This window comes from Stomoxys calcitrans, chromosome 4 (assembly GCF_963082655.1).
Source record: "Stomoxys calcitrans chromosome 4, idStoCalc2.1, whole genome shotgun sequence".
NCBI classification, from domain to species: domain Eukaryota; kingdom Metazoa; phylum Arthropoda; class Insecta; order Diptera; family Muscidae; genus Stomoxys; species Stomoxys calcitrans.
This window is the reverse complement of record NC_081555.1, coordinates 78,128,771-78,153,393: the sequence shown is the minus strand read 5'-3', so window position 1 is coordinate 78,153,393 and position 24,623 is coordinate 78,128,771. Positions and strand designations below refer to the sequence as shown.

The following is a 24,623-nucleotide window of genomic DNA, read 5'->3' as shown; positions in this document are numbered from 1 at the left end:
TAAGTTTCCTATCCCAGTATTTGACTTTGTCGGATATCGAAATCGTTTTATTGAGGTTAACGTTGGGACCCCTGGGTCAAGCCCAGTCATATGCCTTATGCAAGAGTCTTTCGGCCTTCCTCCATAGCTGGTCCGGATCCTTCCCCATTAGAAGTATTATAAGTATTATTATGGTCTGAACCGATTTTTTCCCATTTCAATAGGCTTCGGCTCTTGGTTAAAAAAAAGCCTGTGCTAAATTTGAAGATGATTGGATGAAAATTGCAACATGTACTTTGTTCACAAATTAACATGGACAGACAGACGGACACAGCTTCATCGAATCAAAAAATAAGTCTGAGTCGATCGGTATGCTTACCTCTTCCTTCTGAGTGTTACGATCAAATGCACTAAGCTTTAATGCCCTGTAGCACATTAGTGTTGTAGGGTATAAAAACTGCAAATGCAAATTTGCTCATGAATATTCCATTAAGGAACAATGGCAAACTTCTTACACATGAATGAGCGCTGTCCGATTCAAGTTTAAGTTCAATGTTATGGGGCCTCCTTTTAATAGCCGAGTCCGAATGGCGGGCCGCAGTGCGACACCTCTTTGGGTATGGTTGCCATACCATTTTTTCACATGGCAAAGTATCTCACAAATGTCGCCAGCATTAAGAAGGGGAAATCGAACTCTGAAAATAATTTTTTTTTCTGAAGTTCTCGCCAACCGCTCAGCGAACCCAAGCGCTCAGCGTATATAAACTATAAAAACTAATGAATTCAATTATTGGTCTTGGACCCATTAAAGGCGCATCCATTAACCGGCCCAAGTTTAAATATCCATGGCGAACATGGTCTAGGTAGGATGGTATATTATTCAAGTTTTAATAGTACATATTTTTTTATTAAAAATTGCCTTTATCCCATTTCTATTCAGTGCAACTCTGTATGAAAAGGTACTGCGAGGTCAATAATTTTCACCAAATGACAATATAATGTAACATTTCAATACTACCGCTTCCATTTTCCCCTCATTTTCTCCCTTACCACATCTACCTTGGCCATTCATTTCTCTCAAGGCATAGGCAGTATTGCTGGGACTATGCCTTGGAAAGAAGGGCGACGAGGGATAAAAGCCTGTGAATGAGTGTTTGAAATGGCATTTAGATATTCAAAAATTTTAAATTAGATAATGTCATTTAGTTGGCTTTGTCGCAAGAAGCAAACAACAACAAAAATAACTAAAAATCTAGAGAACCTGCTGCTGTGGGATGGTGTTGCTTACCATCTCAACTGTTCCGGAAACTAGCAAAGGAATCTATAAAATTTTCGATATCTAGAATTTATTACAAATCATTTATCAATGAGTGGGGGACTGCTGTGAGATGAATGAGAGAATTGTGTAATCTACTTTCAGAAATTTTGTCGCTTTGCATCTTGGGCCAGCCATTGAGAAAGCCGATTGCCCTGCCTTGCCTTGACTTGGTTGCTTGTGTTGAATTTGGCATATTTGTCTATGCTTTATTACTAATTGGTGATTATGAGCTAAAATTCCTGAAATACCCTAAAAGTGGTAGGAGGCAGTCACAAACAGTGGTGGGAGGATACCGAAAGCTGCAAACAGGCACATTCAGAGACACATCATTCACAGCCTGTGTCTCATCATTATCATGATTATTACGAAAACGAGCAAATATGCTAGCCAGTCAGCCAGCAAAGGGCGGCGGAGGAAGAGGCTACGTAGCAGAGTTCAGAATTTACTGTGTGCTTCATTTTGGAACTTTAAAGATTTATGAGCCTCTTTTCCAAGGCGAGAGAGAGAGAGGAGGGTAAAAGTTGACGGTTAAGTGCTTGGCTGCTGATGAATTATAGGGAGTAAGGCAAACTTAAATTTTTAAATCGATTTTTTTTCTTCTCAGTTCGTTGTTTTTTCGGGGGCCTTTCCATTCTATTTTCCTTGCAAGGGAAATTTATAAGTTTCACCAGAAATGAGCCATAAAGATAAATGTTTTTGAATGCTTAAAACTTCATTTAGTTTGTGGTTTATACTCTAATTTGAAAATAATGAAATTTTAAATCTCTTCGTTGGTTTTGTGTGTTCGAGTTCATGTATATTGCGGAATAAAATTCTCTACATGCCATCATAGTATATGTAGCAGCTATCCAAGGCTGATGGTTTATATTCTGTGATATTGCAAATGAATGGTTTGCCAACACGCATTTTGCTCTTGGGGGTTTTTCGGATTTTTTCGTTGTTTTCTTTCGTTTTGTTGTTTAGACCATCACATTTTATAAAATTATCTCTTGCCATACAATACTGAATCCCAACAATAAATTGTATATTTTTTTATTTGATTATTTTTGCCATTTAGCAGAGATAGAGTAAAGGGAGTTAAAAAAAATAAAAAAAACCAAAAACCACACTACATTATATTTACTATAGAATTTATGCTCGCTTCATGTAGTGTTTTATCATTGTCTAAAACACGCAAATAAGTGATTTATAATATTTTTCGTTGTTCATTGCTCACTGCTCTTTTTGTTAAATGCAATGCACAAAACACCATTGGATAAATTATCTTTTAGAAAATTATTTTATTTTAATATCATTTTAATGCGATTCTTTTTTCGCTTGGTACATACATTCGATTTCATGCAGCCATGCTCACTTCCCCATGCTAGTTTCAAAATGACCTCATTTTGCAAAGGAGAAGTTTGGGCGAAGGGCGGGAGGAGTGAAAATTGTTGGTAGTTTTCCTGGCAATTTGTTTAGCCATTATTTAAATAGAGAACATTATCATTATTTTGGTTTAGGTCCTTTTTGGCCTTTTTTTTAGGAAAGTGATATAAATTACTTTATGCGCTTTTTTGTGTTCCAGGCTTAGTATACATGTCGAGTGTATGTATGAAATTGGCAAGTTGGTGAAAATAACCCAAATTCTCTTAAGGCCATCAACACATATACTCTAGTGAATGGCGTGCCATGATCATAAGAATATGATGCAGGGAATTATTACATTCAATTGCCATTATGTTGTTAGCCATATACTAATATATCACACACTCACACACATATACATTTTTTTTGGCGTCATATTTGTTCAGTATGTCTATCCCATTTCGCTTTAAGCCATCACATTCGAGTTGTTTTTTTGGCCACCAACCTGTCTATATGATTATGGACTTTAGAAAAAATAACATCAAATATAAGGATACAAATAAACGAAGAAGAAGAGGAAGGATATGCATAACATTTAAGAAACTGCAAAAGTTAATGCAAATTTTCTCATATAATATATAAATTTTGTAAAATATACTAGCAAATGACCTCGTTTGCAAGTAACTATGGGGAAAAACATACTGGCAATGGAAGCATGCTAATTCTTAGGAATATAATTAAAAAGAAATTTTTGAGAAAAGTAAAAGTTTGTATCTATGTATGTCTGTTGCAAACAACATCCAATATCATTAAGGCTGAGAATTAAATTGAAGACATTAATTATGCGTATTCAAAATGGCTAATTGGCTGACAAGAAAAATGTCAGTAACGCTTGGAAAAAAAATTATGAGGCCACGAAGTTAAATCGGTCTTTATAAGTCAAGGGGATCGGTTCAAATCACATATAAATCAAATGACCGCCAGATTTTAAAACAAGAGATAGTTTTCTATAGCAACCAAAGGCTAGCTTAACTTAAATAAATATACAAACACCAACATTTTTTTCTATAAACCTTGTGTATTTGCTTCAAACAAGTTTAAAGGAAAACTTGATGATATTATGAAACAATAATTCTAGTCCGCTCTAATTGGTTGTATTGTAATATATTCGAAACACTCCAGAGACTTTATGATTTTCCTCAAGCATTCTTGAAAAACCAAATTACAGCTTTACCTAAACCACAAACTACAAGTTTATATGAAAAATGTATCATATATGGTTCGTTAACTAACTTTGTGCAAAAGAAAAAAAAAATGAGAAAAAAATTCCACAAACAGAATCTTCAAAATATGTGCAAACAATATACTAAGTATGCTTGAAATATTGTATCCTTTATGCGCGTTACTGATGATGATGCTACTATCATTCTGTTTTTATTTATTCTTTTTTTTTTTTGTTGTTTTGTATAGATTGACCAATATAGACATAAAGAATCTTTTTGCAAAATAAAAAAAAAAATAAAAGAAAAATCTTTTACAAAAACGCAACGCCCCCTATCCAATGAGATAACAGCAACAAATTCCTTGTTGTGTATATATAAATATATACATATATATATATATATATAGATCTGTATATACTATAGAGCATTCAATGACTATTATAAAGCAAACAATTTATAACCCAATAAATTTATGGTGAACAAAAAAAAAAAAAGAACGAAAATAAAGCTCAAAACATCAAAAGGAACTCAACAGCTACAGGGACTCGAACTGAAGTGTACACATGGAGAAATGTTTGATGATGAATTTAATTAGAATAAATACTGCCACGAATATAGGTCAAGCAGACAGAATGCTGGGAGTCATAGTTTGCTATATATAATGGTTTTTACGATAGCTATCCCAGTTGTGGCGACTGATCTACATAGGAACCAAAGTAAAATAAAATTTATGGAAGAAGGTGGAAAAGTAAATATTTAATATTTATTGCCGTTTTTTCAAGAAAAAACGTTTTTACTGTCTTAATAAAAATAATTCTCTACATTAATAAAAACAAGTAAGAGCGTACTAAGTTCGGCCGGACCGAATCTTATATACCCTCCACAATTAATCGCATTTGTATAGTTCTATGCGCGGTATCTCTTTTAAGACAAACATAGAATATTGAATAAGAACTGTTATGCTATTGGAGCTATATCAAGTTATAGTCCGATTCGGACCATAAATGAATGCTGAATATTGTAGAAGTCATTGTGTACCTTCGGATAAGAATTTCGCCTTGCAGGGGCTCAAGAAGCAAAATCGGGAGATAGGTTTTTATGGGAGCTGTATCAAGCTATTGATCGATTCAGTCTATATTAGACACGTATGTTCAAGGTCATGAGAGAAGCCGTTGTACAAAATTTCAGCCAAATCGGATGAGAATTGCGCCCTCTAGAGGTTCAAGAAGTCAAGACCCAAGATCGCTTTATATTGCAGCTATATCAGGTTCAATACCGATTTACGCCATACTTATCACAGTTATTGGAAGCCATAACAAAACACCTCATGCAAAATTTCAGCCAAATCGGATGAGAATTGCGCGCTCTATTGGCTCAAGAAGTCAAGATCCAAGATCGGTTTATATGACAGCTATACTAGATTATAAACCGATTTGTATCATACTAAGCACAGTTGTTGAAAATGATACCAAAACACTACTTGCAAAGTTTCAGTTAAATCGGACGAGAATTGCGCCCTCTAGAGGCTCAAGAAGTCCAGACCCAAGATCGGTTTATATGGCAGCTATATCAAAACATGGACCGATTTGGCCCCTTTACAATTTCAAGCGGGTAGCTTTACTCCTTCGAAAGTAAGCGTGCTTTCGACAGACAGACGGACGGACATGGCTAAATCGACATAAAATTACATGACGAACAAAAATATATATACTTTAGGGGATCTTAGACGCATATTTCGAGGTGTTACAAACAGAATGACGAAATTAGTATACTCCCATTCTATGGTGGAGGGTATAAAAAACTATTTGTTACATTGGTTTAATTTGAGGATAAAACATGAAAAATATTTTTTAAAAATATATATAATTTTTTATACCCACCACCGAAGGATGGGGGTATATTCATTTTGTCATTCCGTTTGCAACACATCGAAATATCCTGTCTGTCTGTCTGTTGAAATCACGTTACAGTTTCAGGTTAAAAATAGAGATATTGAGCTGAAACTTTGCACAGAATCTTTTTTTATCCATAAGCAGATTAAATTCGAAGTTGAGCTATATCGGACTCAATCTTGATATTGCCTCCATATAGACCGATCCGCCGATTTAAGGTCTTTGGCCCATAAAAGCCACATTTATAATCTGATTTTGCTGAAATTTGGGACAGTGAGTTGTGTTAGGCCCTTCACTATCTTTCTTTTATTTGGCCCAGATCGGTCCAGTTATGGATATAGCTGTCATATAGACCGATCCGCCGATTTAGGGTCTTAGGCTCATAAAAGCCACATTTATTATCCGATTTTGCTGAAATTTGGGACAGTGAGTTAGGTAAAGTCCTCTGACAAACTTCTGCAATATAGTACAGATCGGTCCAGATTTGGATATAGCTGCCATATGGACTGATCTCTTGATTTAAGGTTTAGGACCCATAAAAGGCGCATTTATTGTACGATGTCGCCGAAATTTTGGACATTTAGTTGTGTTAGAACCCCCGACATACTTCTGCAATTTGGCCGAGATCGATCAAAATTTAGATATAGCTGCCATATAGTCCGATCTCTCGATTTAAGGCTGGACCGATTTCACTGAAATTTGACACAGTGACTTATGTTAGGCTTTTCGACATCCGTGTCTTTAATAGTTCAGATCGGTTTATTTTCAGATTTAGCTTCTAAAAATACCAATATTTTGTTATACACATTTTAACAATGACTTGTACTTATAGTATTTGGTCCAAATCGAAACATATTTCGATATAGCTGCTATGGGGCATAAAATATGCATTTTCCACCGGATTTCGACGAAAGGTGGTTTACATATATACCCGAGGTGGTGGGTATCCAAACGCCTTTGTACTTGCTTATTTATTGGTCCAAGGCTTCTTAAAAAGGATGAAAAACTCTGGTTTTCATTAGAAGCCTCTCTTTGTTGTTGTAGCCACCTTTTCATGTGCAGTTGGCGATCCTTGTCAAGCTCCTGTAGGTAAGCAAGCTCGTTCCGATCGCCGATCCGTTTAGTATTTGTGTAAGAGCCGGCGCTGCACGGCCTCTCACTGGGACTCTCAGCTCGAACAGCTGATTGTCTGCGACTGCCGTTGCAGCTACTCCGCATTGAGCATGCCAATATCCGCAACCTGTGAGCGCGCTAGATAAGGATGGTGGAACCTCCGTGGTTAAAAAAAAAATAACTCTTTGCAATTTGAAGTCTGAACAAAGAATAAATTTTATTTTCATTTTAAATCTTAAAGAAAACTAAGTTGCAATATAATAAATGATGATTAAAGTAAAAGCTAGATTTCTTGGAATTATACAATAAAAGTTACAAAACAATTTCTTATTAATTAGTTGGTGTTCTTATTGCTAACAATGATATTGGTTATATGAGACAAATATATTTATTGGTTATTCAGCGTTAATTATGACCTAAATCAATAGGTTAACGTTCTCGGTGGTTTTGGTGGAGATAATAAGGTGGGTGTCGTAACTGGTTTTGGTGGAGACAATAAGGTGGGTGTCGTAACTCCTCCCCCCTTAAGATAGAGCGACGGCCACAATGAAGATGTTGTGGTCGGAGTGATAGGCTGTGGAGGTGGAAAGTGGTGTTTGTACGTATTTTTTCGTTTAATGACAATGATGAGTATGGTAATGACTACTATTGTGCATACTAATGTTGTTGTTGTTGTGACTGAGTGAACTGTTGTAGTGGTTATTTCCAGGTTGCTAATTCTGTTGTTGGTTAGAAAGTTGAAATCCTCGAGTTTTTGAAGACTAAGTATTTCGATTGTGGAGTTTACGGAAATGTTGCTGTTTGGTAACGGGGGTATGTGGAGTTGATCCCAATATGCATCGGTATCATCGTGGTATGTTATACCATTTATTGAGACGTCACAGTTCTGGAAACGCACAAGGGCTGTGTCTTTTACTGTGAGAGTTTTGATACTGCAAGTAGAATTTATTAGTGTCTCTGGTGAGTGAATAAAAAGTATTAGGTTTTGTTCCACTTGTGTGATCGATTCCCTTTTTCCAACGTCACTAATTGGGCAATTTGCTTCTTTATTGTTTATTAAGTTTCCAATACATAACGAGTATTTGGTTTCTTCCTGTCGGATCGGTATACCGCAATAATATGTTCCTTCGATCGATGGGCAAAGTGTTTTGTGATGGTGTGTGGAATTTTCATTAAACAGTATATATGGTTCTGTTATTATTAACTTAGTTATGTTTATTGGTAAAGGAATTATGTGGTATAGAAAATAGTCTTCTTCAGAGACATTCGGTACAAGAATATTAAAAATGATATTTGTTTCATTGTAGTAGGCTTGCATGCCTAGCATTTCATAAATATTTTCGATAGATCTGACTTCAATATTTTTTTGTTTTAATTTGACTTCTATGTTTTCGAGTTCTTGTCTTTGTTGTGTCTCGGACATGTTTTTGAATTTCGGGGTATAGTTCGTCAAGGAAAGTATTTAGTTTCGTTAAATAGTCATGTTCGTTTGAAAAATTTAATGTCTTCATGAATTTGTATGGTCGTCCAAAAAATAACTCGTAGGGTGTGTGTTTGGTCGTGGAATGAATAGCGTTATTGTACGTTATCAATGTTTCAGACAGTATTTCCTCGTGTTCTGTTGAGAATCCCTTTTCCTTTCTCTTAGATAGTATTAGTCTGTATATTTCAGTAAGTGTGGAGTGTAACCTTTCTACAGGTGAATTACTGCTAGTCTGTTGGAAAGATGTAAAGTGTAATTCTATTTGGAATTGTCTGCAGAAATCTTTGAAGATGTTTGCAACGAATTCGGAGCCTTGGTCACAGACAACCATTTTGGGTATACCAAAGGAACTAATAAAATTCTTGAATGCTTTAAGAACCGTAATACTATTCCTGCAACTAAGTGCGTATCCGCAAGCAAATTTGGAACATTTGTCTATGACAGTCAGTATTTGATTATTGTTAATACTGTAGAGATCGATATGAAGTATTTCCAGGGGTTTTAATGGTGTTTCTGGAACTAAAAATTTCGGTTTTGGGGGATTCCTATCATATTTAAAGGTCTTACACTTCTCGCAATGGTTCAGTGTTTTGGTGATCTTATCTTTCATATTTAAGAAATAATATTTCCTCTTAAGGTGAGACAATGTCTCATTTATGCCTCTATGATTCGATCGTTCGTGGTAGTCGCGAATTATTTCCTCTTGTTTCTCCTCAGTCATTATGTCCTCAAGAATTTCGGTACACCTAATGAGACGGAATGTCTTAGCTTGTGAAAAATATTTGGAATAAGTCAACTGTACTATTGCAAAGATTTCATCATTCGTGTAAATAGCCGTCTGCTTATTGGGGGGAAAGTATTCCTTAAATATGTCTAGCATGATTCCTTCGTTGAACTGCTCTCTACGCAAAATTCTCCTCTGTCTATTCCTAAAAATGTTCTCTATGGTCATGGGTGACCCTGTGCGATCCCTTTCGAAAATCACCTGTAGGTTGAATTCATTTAAAGGTCTCTCTGAAATGGGAATACCGTCATTCAAATTTTCGTCCGCGCTATGAATTGTGCTTGTGTTGTTGAAAAGTTCTTGTCTATTTTCTTCCAATGGTTCATTTATCTTTACTCGACTAAGAGCATCAGCGTTCGTGTTAAGCTTCCCTTTTTTATAGACAATCTCATAGTCGTATTCCTCCAATTTTAGTCGCCATCTAATCAATTTGGAGTTTGGTTCTTTCAGGTTCATTACCCAGGTGAGGGGTCTGTGATCTGTAAAAATTTTGAACTTTCTTCCAAAAAGGTACGGGCGGAAATACTTCACTGCCCAAACTATTGCCAGTAATTCCCTTTCTATTGTCGAATAATTGCATTCGCTCTGTGAGAGGGTGCGGCTCGCGAAACAAATTGGCTTGTCTCTACCTATATTACCCTGTGACAAAACAGCTCCCAATGCAATATTGCTAGCGTCTGTTGTGAGAATGAAGGGTTTAGTAAAGTCGGGATGCTGAAGGATGGGATCGTTCATCAGTAAATTTTTACATGTCTCAAATGCCTCGCTATACTTCTGGTCTATCTGGATGGTTGCTCCCTTTTTCAGGCATTGGGTGAGTGGTTTAGTGAGTTTGGCCAAATCTTTAATAAATTTGCGATAGTAACCCACGAGTCCAAGGAATGCCTTAATTTCCGTACGTGTCTTAGGTAATGGAAAATTTTTTATGGCATCGATCTTCGCCGGATTGGGTTTTATACCTTCAGAATTTATAATGTGCCCCAGGAAGGAGATCTCCTTTCTAAGAAACTCACATTTATCCATTTGGATCTTAAAATTGGCTTCCCTAAGTCTTCTGAATACCTGCGTTATACCCTCCAGGTGTTCTTGTAGTGAAGTGGAATATATGATTATATCATCTAGGTATACAAGGCATACCTTCCCTATGAGATCTTTTAGGATATTGTCCATTACCCGTTGGAAAGTGCTTGGGGCATTTTTTAGCCCGAAAGGCATTCTAGTAAACTCATAGTGCCCATTTTCCACGGTAAATGCCGTTTTCTGAATATGTCTAGGGTCCATCTCAATCTGGTGGAAACCGCTAGCTAGATCAAGGGTGGTGAAGTACATGCATCTGCCCAGTTTATCCAATATCTCATTTATATTTGGTATTGGATATCTGTCAGATATAGTCTTGTCGTTGACTTTTCTATAGTCTATCACCAATCTCCATTTCCTATTACCATGGATGTCTATCTTCTTAGGGACTATCCAGATTGGAGAGCTCCAGGGTGAGTAGCTATGTTGAATAATCCCTTGTTCTAACATCTTATTTATCTGAGTCTGAATCTCCTGCTTGTGCACGTATGGGTATCTGTACGACTTCGTGTATATGGGGATATCATCACTGGTGACTATCTTGTGTCTTATTTTACTTGTAAACGAAAGTGGCTCCCCTTCCCTATAAATAAGGTCACTGTATTCTGTACATACTTTTAAGAGTTTCTTTCGTTCTTCGCTATTAAGGTGACTTGTTCTCAATAAGTCGTTCAGGTGAGGTCCGGAAGGATGATCGAGTTCGTCCTCGCCATCATTACTAATTGCCAAGTTGAAATTATTCAGTTCTATAAAGTCGGTCTCGTCATACCGTCTCGCCACCAATGGGGCGTCTAACATAAATATCTGGTCTCCGTCAGATAAGTTTGTTATTTCGATAGAGCTGTACCCGTTCTCGACATTGTACAGACCAGAGCTAACGAAAAGCTTTGGTGCTAATTCAATGGGATTAATGTAGACAGTGCCATTCTGCTCATTGATAGGCAATTTTATCAGGGTTTTAGATTTAGCTTGAATTTCTTTAATTTCGGTAGATTGATTTGTCTTGAAACTGATATTGTTGACAGCGTTTCCGGTAATTAAGGTTCTATTCGCAAGGTCAATTTTGGCTTTGAGTAAAAGAAGTGCATCCATGCCCAAAAGTCCGTCGAAGAAATTATGAAATCTAAAAATGAGGAATTTAAGGGATCCTGTTTGGTTGAACTCTGGAAATATTGGCAGGTCTACCTGTTTATCTATTTGGTAACTTTTAAAGACAGTAGTAATAGTTACGGGGTCGCACTGAATTTGTTCCTTTGGCGAGACATATTCGGGGTTTATAAAAGAAGAGGATGCTCCCGTGTCTAGGAGAAATTTCAAAGGTTTGCCGCAAGGTAGAAGGATGGAAACGTATGGTAAGGTCGACGGGTGTTTAGTTGGATTTATGTAACCAATTGGCTGTTGGAGGCTGATCTGAAAAAATTTCCAGCGTCCTCAATATTGGTTGGCTCGTTATTATTGTGCCCGTTGTTGATAAATTCCTGCCGTCGGTGTAAGTTTTGATTTTCTACGAAATTGTTTGGGTCGTTGTCTAGGTACTTATCTAGCTGCCGATAATTGTTGGATGTGGTTGTCTCATGGAAATTCAGATTTGGATTAAATCTAGTCTGTTGGCTAGGACTCGCTTTTATTCTTGGTATGTCGTGGTTCAAATGCCTGGGCTCATAAGGTTGGTATCTCGAGCTGTTTGGAAGATACTGATTCCTGTTTCTATTAAAATGGACCTGAGGGGTGAAATTTCGGTCGAACTGGTTTGATTGGGGTCGCTTGTCCACTGGAGGCAAGTGTCTAGTATTCCCGTAATCCTGATTTCGTTGCCAATTCTGATTGCGATTCCTGTTCTGTTGAAAACGGTTCTCATACGGTCTGTACTGTGTATGGTATCCGACCCTATTTGTCTGTGGTGCCCTCTGGTATGATATATTCTGCTCCTTGACACAACAAGATAATGCCTCAGCCAGTGAACGCGGTTGCATCGCTCTTACCCTAGATCCAAGTGGTTCATTTAGGCCACTAAGGAAAGAGTTTAAACACATCTCGGAATAGAGGGATTTCTTTGCGTTTATTACTCCAGGGTCTTTTTCATGAATAAGTATGTTATTACAAAGAGAAGATTGAATTTCTATAATCTCTCCGTAGAATGGCTCGATAGCCTTATTATACTGCCTGACATTGTGTAAGTCTCTTATTAGGGATGTCTCAGTCCGTTTGTCTGAGTAGTGAAGTATGAGGTTATTCTTTATGTCATCCCAAATGAGTGGAGTTCCGTACATATTGAGGACCTCATTGGCCTGTCCCTCAATTTTGTTTCGTATGGCCCTTAGTAAAATCTGGCCATACGGAGTGTTGTCCGTGCCACGTATATATAATAGGATCTCCTCAACGTTATTGAGGAATTCGTACAGGAGTTTTTGGTTTCCGTCGAATTTAGGCAAATCCTTAATCGCGTCGGGGATTCTCAGTGAGTTGAAAATCTCGACCTGATTGGTTGCCGGGCCTTGAGTTGGTTGCGTCGATTGATTCATTTGATCTAAAATGGAACACGAGCTACCTTCAAAAGTGGTCAAATCACCTCCGTCAATAGTACTGTTAGAATTTGTGAGGGTCTGGTTACTTTTGTCAATACCTTCGTCCGGATCCTCTGCGAGGGATTCACTGTCTCTTCCGGCGATGGAGGTTAGGCTAGTAAATTTTCTCAATTTATAAGGGATAAATCGAAGTTTCTGTTTCTGATTCTTTTTGTCGGGCATAAGTACCGATATTTCTTGATTTCACAATTTGTTCGCTTATATATATTCGAGAGAGAGGGGAAAAAAAACTTATATTTTGTCTATCTCTTCTTCTATCTAATAGAAGAAATTTGTGGACTATTGAGTAGTGGGTGCCACTATACAGATATTCCTTCTGTACTCCTGTCGAATAAGCCAATGATGATCATTCAAGGTCTATGACAAGGATCGACTTTCACTTCTCGGTCTGACCACACAAATTCTTCTTTTTCTTTTTTTTTTTTTTTTTTTTTGTTTTGTCGATATACCTTCGACACTGTTCTAAAGGTTGGTACAGAAAAAAAAATTAACCTTCAAATTGCGTTTAAAAGGTAAAGATGTTTCTTTAGAGTTTTTCACAACTATTCCGATTTTTTTTTTTTTTTTTTTTTTTTTTTTTTTTTTTTTTGATATTATATTTTTCTTAATTTACTTAAAATAATCTTAGTTCCATTTTTATTTATTTTTTTTTTTTTTTTTTTTTTTTTTTTTTTTTTATTATTATTTTCTTTTCCACACACACACAAACACTTACATAAGCCCGATCAGGAAGTTAGTGATGCTCGTTCTCCTTGTTGATTTCGTCATGTTGTGATTTGTTGTGTCCTCCTAGGTTCCAGTGGATAAAGGGTTGATACCCACTATCTCGTTGTTGGCTTGATGTGTGTTTTCGTGTTTCCTCCAAGGGACAACGAGATTGTCCACTGAACTGCCGACTGCGCCAGATAAGGATGGTGGAACCTCCGTGGTTAAAAAAAAAATAACTCTTTGCAATTTGAAGTCTGAACAAAGAATAAATTTTATTTTCATTTTAAATCTTAAAGAAAACTAAGTTGCAATATAATAAATGATGATTAAAGTAAAAGCTAGATTTCTTGGAATTATACAATAAAAGTTACAAAACAATTTCTTATTAATTAGTTGGTGTTCTTATTGCTAACAATGATATTGGTTATATGAGACAAATATATTTATTGGTTATTCAGCGTTAATTATGACCTAAATCAATAGGTTAACGTTCTCGGTGGTTTTGGTGGAGATAATAAGGTGGGTGTCGTAACTGGTTTTGGTGGAGACAATAAGGTGGGTGTCGTAACTCGCTCGGTAGCTCGCAGCTAAGCTTTTCTCTCTTTGTTGTCGGCGACACCGTCCGTAAAGAGTATTATAAACAAATTAATTTATTTATATACATATTCAAAATGTACCAATCTTAGCATTTTGCGTACATTTACTCTAAATCTAGACCCATATGTTGTTGGAATATATTCCATCCTCCGCGCTCAAATTAATATAATCTCTATATAAAAGCAATATATTTATATGACTCCTTCGCACTTCTTTTCGCATTAGATACGTGCAAAAGGGAACACATTACAATCTTGATCAATGCACAATTTATTTTACATATTTTCTGTATAGTCATTTCTAGCCTTATGTTGTCGAAGTCATTAGAAACCGACACCCAAGTAATAAAGTCGACATTGTTTGTCCAAGATAATATAAAAGGAATAGAACATCGGTTTTCAGTAACTGATTTTGGGATCGCTCTTTCTACTATCTTCAGACTATCTTTAATAACTATTACAAATTTACAAATTCCTTACTAAACGCATTCGGTTTACTACAATGATGTTATCATCGCTGGAGACTTTAACAGCAATCTCTTAGTCGAGAAAAAACTTATGGAGTCTATGAATACACTGGGTCTCTACTCAGTAAATACATCAACACCAACACATTTTTCCTCTGCTGGAAACACACTTCTTGATGCTTTCTTTGTCAACTGCACGTCTAAAATATTACTATACGATCAACTTTCTGCATCAACTTTCTCAAAACATGATCTGATTTTCATTACTTATGACACCTTTGTTGACAGAGCAAAATCTCAAACAGTGTACAGAGATTTTAGCAAAATTGACTTCCACAGTCTCTGGACATTAGAAAATGAAATTAATTGGAGCGTGGTCTATAATTTAGACTCTGTCGAAGATCAAATAGATTATATGGAGTACCATATCACAAATCTTTACAACGCTTGTGTTCCCTTAAAATCTCGAATTGTGTGCAACAATCAACAGCCATGGTTTAGCCAAGAGATCAGACGCCTAATTAACTACAGAGATGAGCTGTACAAGAGATGGAAACGTTTTAAAACCCACTTGCTCTACGACCAGTTCAAAAAGGCAAGAAAAAAAGTTTCGGATTCAATAAAGACTGCAAAAAACCAATATTATCAGCAAAAATTCTCTACTGCAGTCGATAGTGGATCTAAATGGAAGATCATACGCAACATCGGAATAGGACAAAAAAATAAAGCACCGGTTGAAATCAACTTGGATGAATTAAACTCACAATTTGCTAATTTAAACACCACTGATCCAGTCACTAACTTTTCAAACCAATTGACACTGAGAAATTGTTTTGTTCCACAAAACTCCTTCTCTTTTCGTTGTGCAGATCAGACAGAAGTTTTGCATGCATTTCGCTCAATAAAGTCCAACGCTGAAGGAATGGACGGGTTAAACCCAAAATTTCTTAAATTATTGTTACCCAGATGTCTACCTTTCTTTACACATATATTTAATACAATTTTAACAAAGTCTTATTTCCCTGCTTCCTGGAAGTATTCGAAAATAATACCACTTCCAAAAAAGAATAGCGATTTTAGACCAATTGCAATTTTACCTTTTTTGTCAAAAGTATTGGAGAAACTTTTATGCGAACAGATCAATCATTACATAGCCAGACACAATTTATTAACTGAACGTCAATCTGGATACAGGGCACAAAGAAGTTGTATTACAGTTCTCACTGACTTAGTTGAGGAATTAAGATGCAAAATGGATGAGAATATGACGTGCATTCTAGTTTTACTAGATCACAGTAAGGCATTTGATACAGTTAACCACAAAATTTTGCTCGAGAAACTAAGAAAATTATTCAATTTCGCTAAATCTGCTTGTCGATTGTTATCAACATATCTATATAATAGAACACAATCTGTATGCCATAATAATCTAACATCGAATGTAATAACAGTCAATAGAGGAGTGCCACAAGGGTCTATCTTGGGCCCTTTGTTGTTTAGCATGTATGTGAATGATTTACCATCAATTTTACGTAACTGTGATGTTCACATTTACGCCGATGACGTTCAATTGTATGCCAGCTCACAAAAAAACAATATAGCCCAGTGTATTGATGATATAAACAATGATTTACTAAACATATATACATGGGCCAGCAGCAACCATCTTACAATCAATCCAACAAAGTCAAAATGCATTTTAATATCAAACAACAAAGTAAACAAAGAAAGTCTACCCCCAATACACATTAATAACTCGGTTATTGAATTTGTGTTGAATGCAACAAATCTCGGTGTAATCTTTAACGAACGCTTAAACTGGACTAATCACATCCAAAGAAATATTGCAAAGACATATGGCATGTTAAGAAATCTATGGGCTGTACAAAACTCAACCCCACTGAATATTCGAATGCTGCTTGCAAAGACCTATTTGGTCCCAGTGCTCCTGTATGGATGCGAATTATTTGCCAACTGTAATAGTGCTGATAAACGATTGTTGACCGTAGCATACAATAGCATAGCTAGATATATCTTTCAAAAAAGTCGGCGGGAGAGAATATCGTCATACTCGTATAAAATTTTTAACATGAGTTTCGACAACTTACTCCAATTTAGGTGTATTACATTCCTACACAAAATAATCTACACTCGCGAACCGTCATACCTTTATACGAAATTGCAATTCGCTCGTTCCAATCGTGGAAGAAAAATTATCCAGTTACGCTACAGAAAAACTAAGTCTGAATACCAGTTTTTGATAAATACCATTCGTCTTTGGAACAACCTCCCCACAACATTACAAATAGTTAGCAACGCATCTCGCTTCAAAAAGGATTTGTCAACATATTTGCAGTAATGCGTAATCTACATAATTTTTTAATCTTAATTTTTATACTTTTACTTTTATATATTTATAGTTTGAAATTGTATCTACTGTATTTAAAAATCTTCATCTTATACCTAGTACTGTAATTTATAAGATATTATGTCTTGTTGTACTAGGATTTCAGATATTTAATAAATAAAATAAAACGTTATTTTCTTTTTACATCAATTAATAAATTTTTTTCTCTGTGTGAATATTTCGGAATCCATTGAAAGAACAAGATGCCATTCCACCAGAGCGCCATAAAAGAGAAAAATTTACTTAAAAGGGAGCTGAACGCCTCTTTCCCATTGCATGTTGTATCGAGGAATTAAGTTTGAAATGAAAACAATTTAAGCTGATGCAGCAAAAGAAAGTACAAAAACATTATAAAAAAAAACTACGAAAATGTAGGTACACATACACCCACCCACATACACAAAAAACACATAGAAGCCTTCATATACACATTTAATGTAAATGCATAGACACCAAAGCCATTGAGAAAGAAGAAACTATCAATTTGGGAATTAAACTTTACTCAATTGAAGACAATTTAAGCTAATCATTTGCTATTATGTAACAAAAGTGCCAGTCACAGTAACAGTGCCAGCACCAGCAGAAGAATCAGAACCTCAACAACAAAAACTCAGTGAGAAGAACTTAAACTACAGCTAGTCGATGAGACCTTTTGTACTAAACAACCCACAAGAAAAAAATTAAAGACCAAAAAAAGTCGAACTCTCTAAATCCAACTCAACTGATTATATGAATATTCAAAATAAAAAGGATATTGGTCTTTGGTAAATCTGTCGAAAAGTAGTTAAATTATAATAAGAAAAAAAAAAAAACAAATAATAGCGTGCTAAGTTCGGCCGGGCCGAATCCTATATACCCTCCACCATGGATCGCATTTGTCGAGTTCTATGTGCAGTATCTCTTTTTAGGCAAACAAAGAATATTGAATAAGAATATGCTATTGCGTAATATTTCAGTTCATTCGGTTCATTAAGTTCATTAAGCCTTGTAGGGGCTCAAGAAACAAAATCGGGAGATCGGTTTATATGGGAGCTGTATCAAGCTATTGATTGATTCAGATCATATTAGACACGTATGTTGAAGATCATGAGAAAGCCGTTGTACAAAATTTCTTCTAAATAGTATGAGAATCCCCATTTTATGGTGGAGGGTATAAAAATAAAAAAAATTTCGATCCAAAAGCTCATCCCGAAAAATACTACCATTAACAGAAATAAACATCAAAAGAGATTCAATTTCCAAAAAAGTACGAGATAAGATTACTATCCTACCCATGATGATATTGAGAAGCACTCCTCACTTTGTCACCTTCTTAATTTAATATTTACTCCAAAACCAAAATGTTCATTGCATTAATAGTGTAGGGTATTAAGAGACAAGGCAACAACATTTGAAATTTGAAAGTTAAAAAAAGAACATCTATATCTGCATAGAAAAAATGCAGTTGTATTGCAGCAAGAATGTTAAGTGTGGTACAACGAATAATCAATGATTTTTTTTTTTTAATAAAACAAAAATTCGAAGAAGACGTAGGAAATGTGACTAGAAAACAACCAAATCATCTAACAAAAGGTTCACATTATGTAGACACAGACTGGGTGATGACATCTAGCGCTATAGAAAGAAAAGTAAAAAAAAAACGAAAGCAACTAAGCTGTTAAAAGAAAAAACTTGACTATGTTGTTGAAGATGTAGGAAATACTTTCGCAAGTGCTTTTACAAAGTATGAGTACATTTTGCTGCAACCACTTTGCGAATGCCGTTGCTTTTTCTACTGCTATCCCACCATCATCATTGCAGATATTGTCGATGACACTTTAATGCATTAACTTGTGTGTGTGTGTTTGTATGTAAGTGAAGTTGTGATGAAGTCCTGAAGATGCGGATAATGTCGATGTTGATGACTTTGGTTCTGATGATGATACTTCTGAAGTGTGCTCATCAGAGCAGATATTAAGTCAATGAAAAAGCCAGACCAAACTTGTACGGCAATGTAATGTAAGCAGAATGTTGCTTGATTGCATGTTATATGAGCTTTTTTCTAAAAATTACAAGCATGCTTTTCATATCTAATTCCTAAAGATTGTTAAGTTTTGGGAGTGCTGAAAATTAAGGGAAAAAAATTAATACTAACAAGAAGTAAAAACTTCGGTTATGTTTGGACGTGTCTTATCTTATATGTTTTACGGTATGGATCCCATTTGACATGTGATCTGTAAAATTACAATCATTATTAAAGGGCGAAATGGTTAGGTTAGGTTTAAGTGGCAGACTGCCATCAGACTCACTTAGACATTATCGTCCATTGCGATACCACAGAAACAGGATAACTTGCGAATGTTTACATCCGCTATGTCAGACATGTTTTCAAAGAAATGAGAAGCAAAAGGGAACTCCTTTTGACTGTCAGTGTGGGACACACACACAGCAGATGTTCTAGTCTCTTCTTCCTCAAAGTCCTCACAGCTTCTGCAAAAATCGTTACTGTTTTCCCATCAAACAGTGACCTGTCATGACGGACAATATGACTAAGGCGTCCTCTTCAGGTCTAGTTTAGGTCACATAATTTTGGAATGTTTACAACCCCGCCTTTGTGGCCATCTATCATTCGGTGACCTTCAGGTCTCAACTTGAAACCTTAGCTTATATGTCGCTAGAGGCATACCCTCAGATTCCAGTTCCCCTGGAATGTGTAAGTTATGTTCCCCTGGAACGTGTATTTTAAAGATTTTTATTTTGTCAAAGCGGAACGGATTTTGGGATTGGAAACCGCTCCGCTCCGAGTTCAAAAAATGTCGCTCCAGCTTCGGCAAAAATGGGCTTGCTCTGCTCCAAGCTTCATTCTGAATCCCTGTCCAGAACAGGTGAATTTTGAACTGTTCAGCCATATCGTTGAGATATCTGCCACAGCCGAGGGCGGTTTTTGAGTTTAGAAAAAGTATTCGCCTAAAATACGCGTCCTTTAGGAGCACAAAAAGTCTAATCTGTTGATCTATTTATAAGGCATTGTGGAATTTATAATAGAAGATCCTGTGACATATTTCAGACTAATTGTTTTAAAATAGAAGTACTATTTTAGTACTATCTAGTGCAGTGCAATGAAATTTGTATGAAAATTACATCTATCTAGGACAACGAAGTTCTGTATAAATTACCAGTGCAGGCATATGTAGAACATCGGGTGTCAGGATTGCCATAATATGTTTTTCACACATAAGTGTGGGATCATGCAGAAATACCTCTATTGTGAACGGTAAAATAAAACTAAACACAATTATTTATACAATTGGGTGCATTAATCTAAATAAATTTAATTTGACTGATATGCCCACACATTTTTTACAAATTTTTTTAAATTTTAAAAATTTTTGGATTTTAAACCCCGTATTGTTTTGAAAGGTTGTCAAATGGCGTTATCACTTCATAGCAAACAAACAGACTTGCACTCGAAACTTTTTTTCCGTTTTATTTTTGCCGCGGCTTATGTTTCTAGTACTAAAGCAAGTATCTCTAAGTGATCAAAAAATCAAACCGAAATAACGATATGCACACTTGCCCATGAACATTCCATTAAAGAACAGAGGAGCAACTTCTCTCAAAATGAGTGCTTATCGATGGAAGAATAAACTTTATGATGGGACGATAGGGCCCACACAGTTAGCCATTTCTACAGTCTTGAGATGCACATGGATTACATTTTTAAATCTTTGTTTAAAATGAACCAGAATATATCGCCATACAATCTTTCCCCGCAAATTTTAGAAAAAAATATATTTTGGGGAAAGAGCATAAATGATATCGGAAGAGAATTTAAAAGCAAGTTTAAACTAGACACAAGTGAATCCATATGGCTTAATAAGTGTTTGCAATTATTCGAAGAACTTAAGCAAAGAAGCAGACAACAAAGGTCGAAACTTTGTATCATTTTATGGCAAGATGTTCATTGCTAGGAGAATCCAGGATAAGATAATTGCGAAAATCCAACATCGATATGAATGAACTTATTTCTGTATTGAATGGTGAAATTCATGGCTCTTGGACCAATTTAAGTACATATATAACTCATGCAATGAGATATAAACATTTATTAATGTCTGAGTATACATAGCGAAAAAACAAAAGTAAATAAATAAATAAGAAATAATATAAACGTTAAGCGATTAGCAAATAACAGACGGCTAAAAAAGCCAGTGTCATACAATATATATATATGTGTTTTATTATTAATAGCATTTTTGTGATTAATAACATGAATTTATTTGGTTGCCCAAAAAGTAATTGCGGATTTTTTATATAGTCGGCGTTGACAAATTTTTTCACAGCTTGTGACTCTGTAATTGCATTCTTTCTTCAGTCAGTTATCAGCTGTTACTTTTAGCTTGCTTTAGAAAAAAAGTGTAAAAAAGTGTATTTGATTAAAGTTCATTCTAAGTTTTATTAAAAATGCATTTACTTTCTTTTAAAAAATAAGCAATTACTTTTTGGGCAACCCAATAAATAAGAAAATAGTTATAATAATAAAGATACTAATACTACTACTACATCATAAACTACTTGACAAAACACGCAATGATTTTTTTCCTAAATTTGTCCATAGTGAGCTAATGCACCCGCCTGCAACTTTAGTGGTGACGGGTTACAACGCTCAAATATCTGAAGTAGTTTAGTTTAATGGTTGTCGTGTTTCAGTTGATGCCACGTTATCAGCTTTGGAGGTTATTTCGTTGCTTCCTTTTATCTACTTCTTTTAAAGCTTTAATAACTTTATAAGGACATGAAATTAGTATTTCTACTTTACCTTCAGTGTAACTTAAAATATTCAGGTTGAAAAATATCGAAATAACACTTACCTAAAAAGAGAAAGAATATATTTAGAAGTTAGATTTAGATTTCAAAATACTTCAATAATAAAGCTTTTTTAGTCTACAATATAAGTTTGGGTTTTAGGTGCAGTCCAGCCATAGGTATAGGTAATACCACAGGAACAGAGGAAGAAAGATACATTTGAGACAGAAGCGATCAGATGGTTCTAAAAATCGTTTGAGTTATATAGCAACTCTATCATTGCTTTTATTGCAAAGAAGTTGCTAACCGCAATATAGGGTAGCTGGCAAGAAGTCTTAGTAAATTTATACTGGTGCATCTATCAAACTGGAAATGACAGCTATATTTTGATGTATGATTCATGATCATTTTATTGTTTACAAGCCACCAAAAGCATTTGTTTATGAGTTCATTTAAAAAAAAAAGTTATTTGTGAGAATTTCATGCTTAATAGATTGTGTTATATTTGGCCGAAAACTCACAACAGGCTTCTGTTATCGAACTCAAACACCTCAAAGTGAACAAAATGTTTGTGTATCGCACCAAAAATGTCTATAGTTATACTGACAGCTTTGCCAAAAGCTATGGTGGTGATCGAGTGAATGCTCAAATTCAACCAAATACACTCCGTAATGGCAATGCTAAAGATCTGAAAATATTCCTTGAAATGATGTAACATATATTAAAATTTGAGCTCAATGTAAATTCGTACTAGTTCCAATCGGCACACAATCTTACGAGGATTTGATACTACAAACAGCCACCGGGAGTAATTTTCCATCTCAGGTCATGGTATAGGCAGCTGTTCCCGCTGCTGATTGGCAGTTTCCAGCCAATCAGCACTTCATGTTCCTCCACTACCAGGGATATTGTATCTAATTGACTTTATAACGTACAGGGCAAAAGACTGCTTCCTTAGAGTTAGTTCTTGCTGAGTAAGACTACTGCGTTGCACCGAAATCTAAGAAAACCTTGGACTGTTTCTCTAACCATCGCTTCCAAGTTTTGATTCAACTTTCATCACACCAATTTGCGTAACCATTTAGCTTCTCTATATGCAGTCATAGCGCTGAATAAAATTTTGTTTTATCTTTGTTTTTGTTCTCCCTTCCTTTTGAAATTGTCTGCATTGTGTTGTGTTTTAAATAAGGCTTTTTGTTTACATTGCTTCTTGCTTTTTTACGATTTTTTTGGTTCCTTTTTTGTGCGATTTCGCTTTGTTGTTGCTGTTAATTTTTGTTTGTTTTCATTTTCTGCTTGATTGAGTGCTGTTATGTAGGTGCCGGTTCGGGTATGACTATGGGGCTATGGCAACGCGCGTTCTGTTGCTGCTGCTTTTATTTTTGCTTGAATAATTTTAATATTTCATTAAATTTTTCCATGCTTCAGGACTACCGCCGACTGACTACTTATGGAGCAAGTATATATTCGCATAAATGTTAATATGTATTACGCACGAGTGTATATCGCAATCATTGCTCGTTCATACACCCCATCAAATATGTGGAGCTCATCGCATTTTGGATTTATATCTATGAAATCCTCTACACGTCAACGAAAGAATGACGGAGCGTCAACAACAACATCATCACAACTTCATCATCGTTGTCGTTGTCATCCTCATCCTAGTCAACAACATTGGCATGGTTGCGTTCAACATTCGACGACCACGAAGACGGCAATGATGACAGCAAAAATCGAGTTTAGCAACAGCAGAAGCTGAAGCAGCAACAGCAACATCACTATGTCTCAAAGCACCATCAACTTTAATTCATTCGTATTTGTTCATTCATTTTCCAACCATTCACATAGATATAATGACAAATGTTTTGCTAAATTAAGAATTCTATAGAGGAAGCAACGTGTATGGGGTCTAACCCCCCATACCAACCGAAGCCAGGCCAAACCGCCAGAGCTTGCTCTCGAAGCAGTAGAAGAAGTGGCAACATCAACTTTGGGATTTTTTTTTTTAGATTAAACGATGCCTGCCTTTTGCAACTGTCGCCTATACACCATGCGCCACAGCACCTTCAACATTTTCAGCTCCTCTGTGTATGTTTTCCTTTTATGCCGGTTTTTTCCTGCTTTTGGATCAATCGTAAAAGAAACAGAAAATGTTTTCCTTTATTTTCGGCTTAAATCGCAAAGAAAACAGAAAATGGAAGCCAAACGAAAGAACGTCATACCAGCCGAGCATAGCAAAAATTTTTATTTATGCTAAATGAATGATAGCAAACAGTAACATTCGCAAAAAAAAAACTCAATGCATTGGGTTAAGTGACGTTTTGTATGAGGAATGAATGTACAACGAATTCTCAAACGGTTAGCTGTCAAAACAGGAAGTAATTTGGGCAATTTCCCTATAAGTGCCTGCAAAGAGTTTATGGTCTGAAGTAGGATTTCGTAAATGATTATTCGTTATTATTTATAAATGAATGGGACTTGTCTTGCTTTCTCTCTTAAATGTTAAAAATAAATTTGAACTCTAATCTAATGAAAAAACACAAGTAAAATGTATAAAGTTTGACCGGACTAATCTCATATACTCTCCGCCAAAAGATCACAAACAAACGTTCTGGACTAGATATTTTTGTATTGGGTTCCAATAGATCGAAATCTAAACGAATTGTTGCAGAACTTTTCTCGTATTCGGAAAACAAATAAGCCTTTAGGTGTCCAAGCAGTCAAATCGAAAAATCAGCTTTATGGGACCAATACAAGATTGAGGAACAATTTGGACTGTATTTGGAGTGTTTCAAAGAAATCGTGACACATAATTCAATGAGCAGAGTTTCACTTATATATAATGGGAATAGCAACCTT

At 35.7% G+C, this 24,623-nt stretch overlaps 2 protein-coding genes across 3 annotated transcripts in view; both read right to left on the bottom strand.

Annotated features, from left to right (window-relative positions):
* The window catches only part of LOC106086554 (teneurin-a), a 1,121,402-nt gene that overhangs the window by 587,951 nt on the left and 508,828 nt on the right, over window positions 1-24,623 (bottom strand). The gene's annotated exons all lie outside the window — the stretch shown is intronic.
* Window positions 7,061-8,264, bottom strand: LOC131996844 (uncharacterized). The gene is made up of 2 exons (XM_059366921.1): window positions 7,528-8,264; window positions 7,061-7,443 (listed from the first exon to the last, which is right to left on the bottom strand). Exons 1-2 carry the CDS (start codon window positions 8,194-8,196, stop codon window positions 7,291-7,293), a joined length of 822 nt encoding a protein of 273 aa, XP_059222904.1. The 5' UTR covers window positions 8,197-8,264; the 3' UTR covers window positions 7,061-7,290.

What these genes read in the sequence shown, in the direction of transcription:
- LOC131996844 (XM_059366921.1), bottom strand. Translation starts at nt 8,196, where the DNA reads ATGCTAGGCATGCAAGCCTACTACAATGAAACAAATATCATTTTTAAT. An exon ending in TCACAACAACAACAACATTA is followed by an intron (nt 7,444 to 7,527) that starts GTATGCACAATA and finishes CCACCTCCACAG; the next exon opens with CCTATCACTCCGACCACAAC.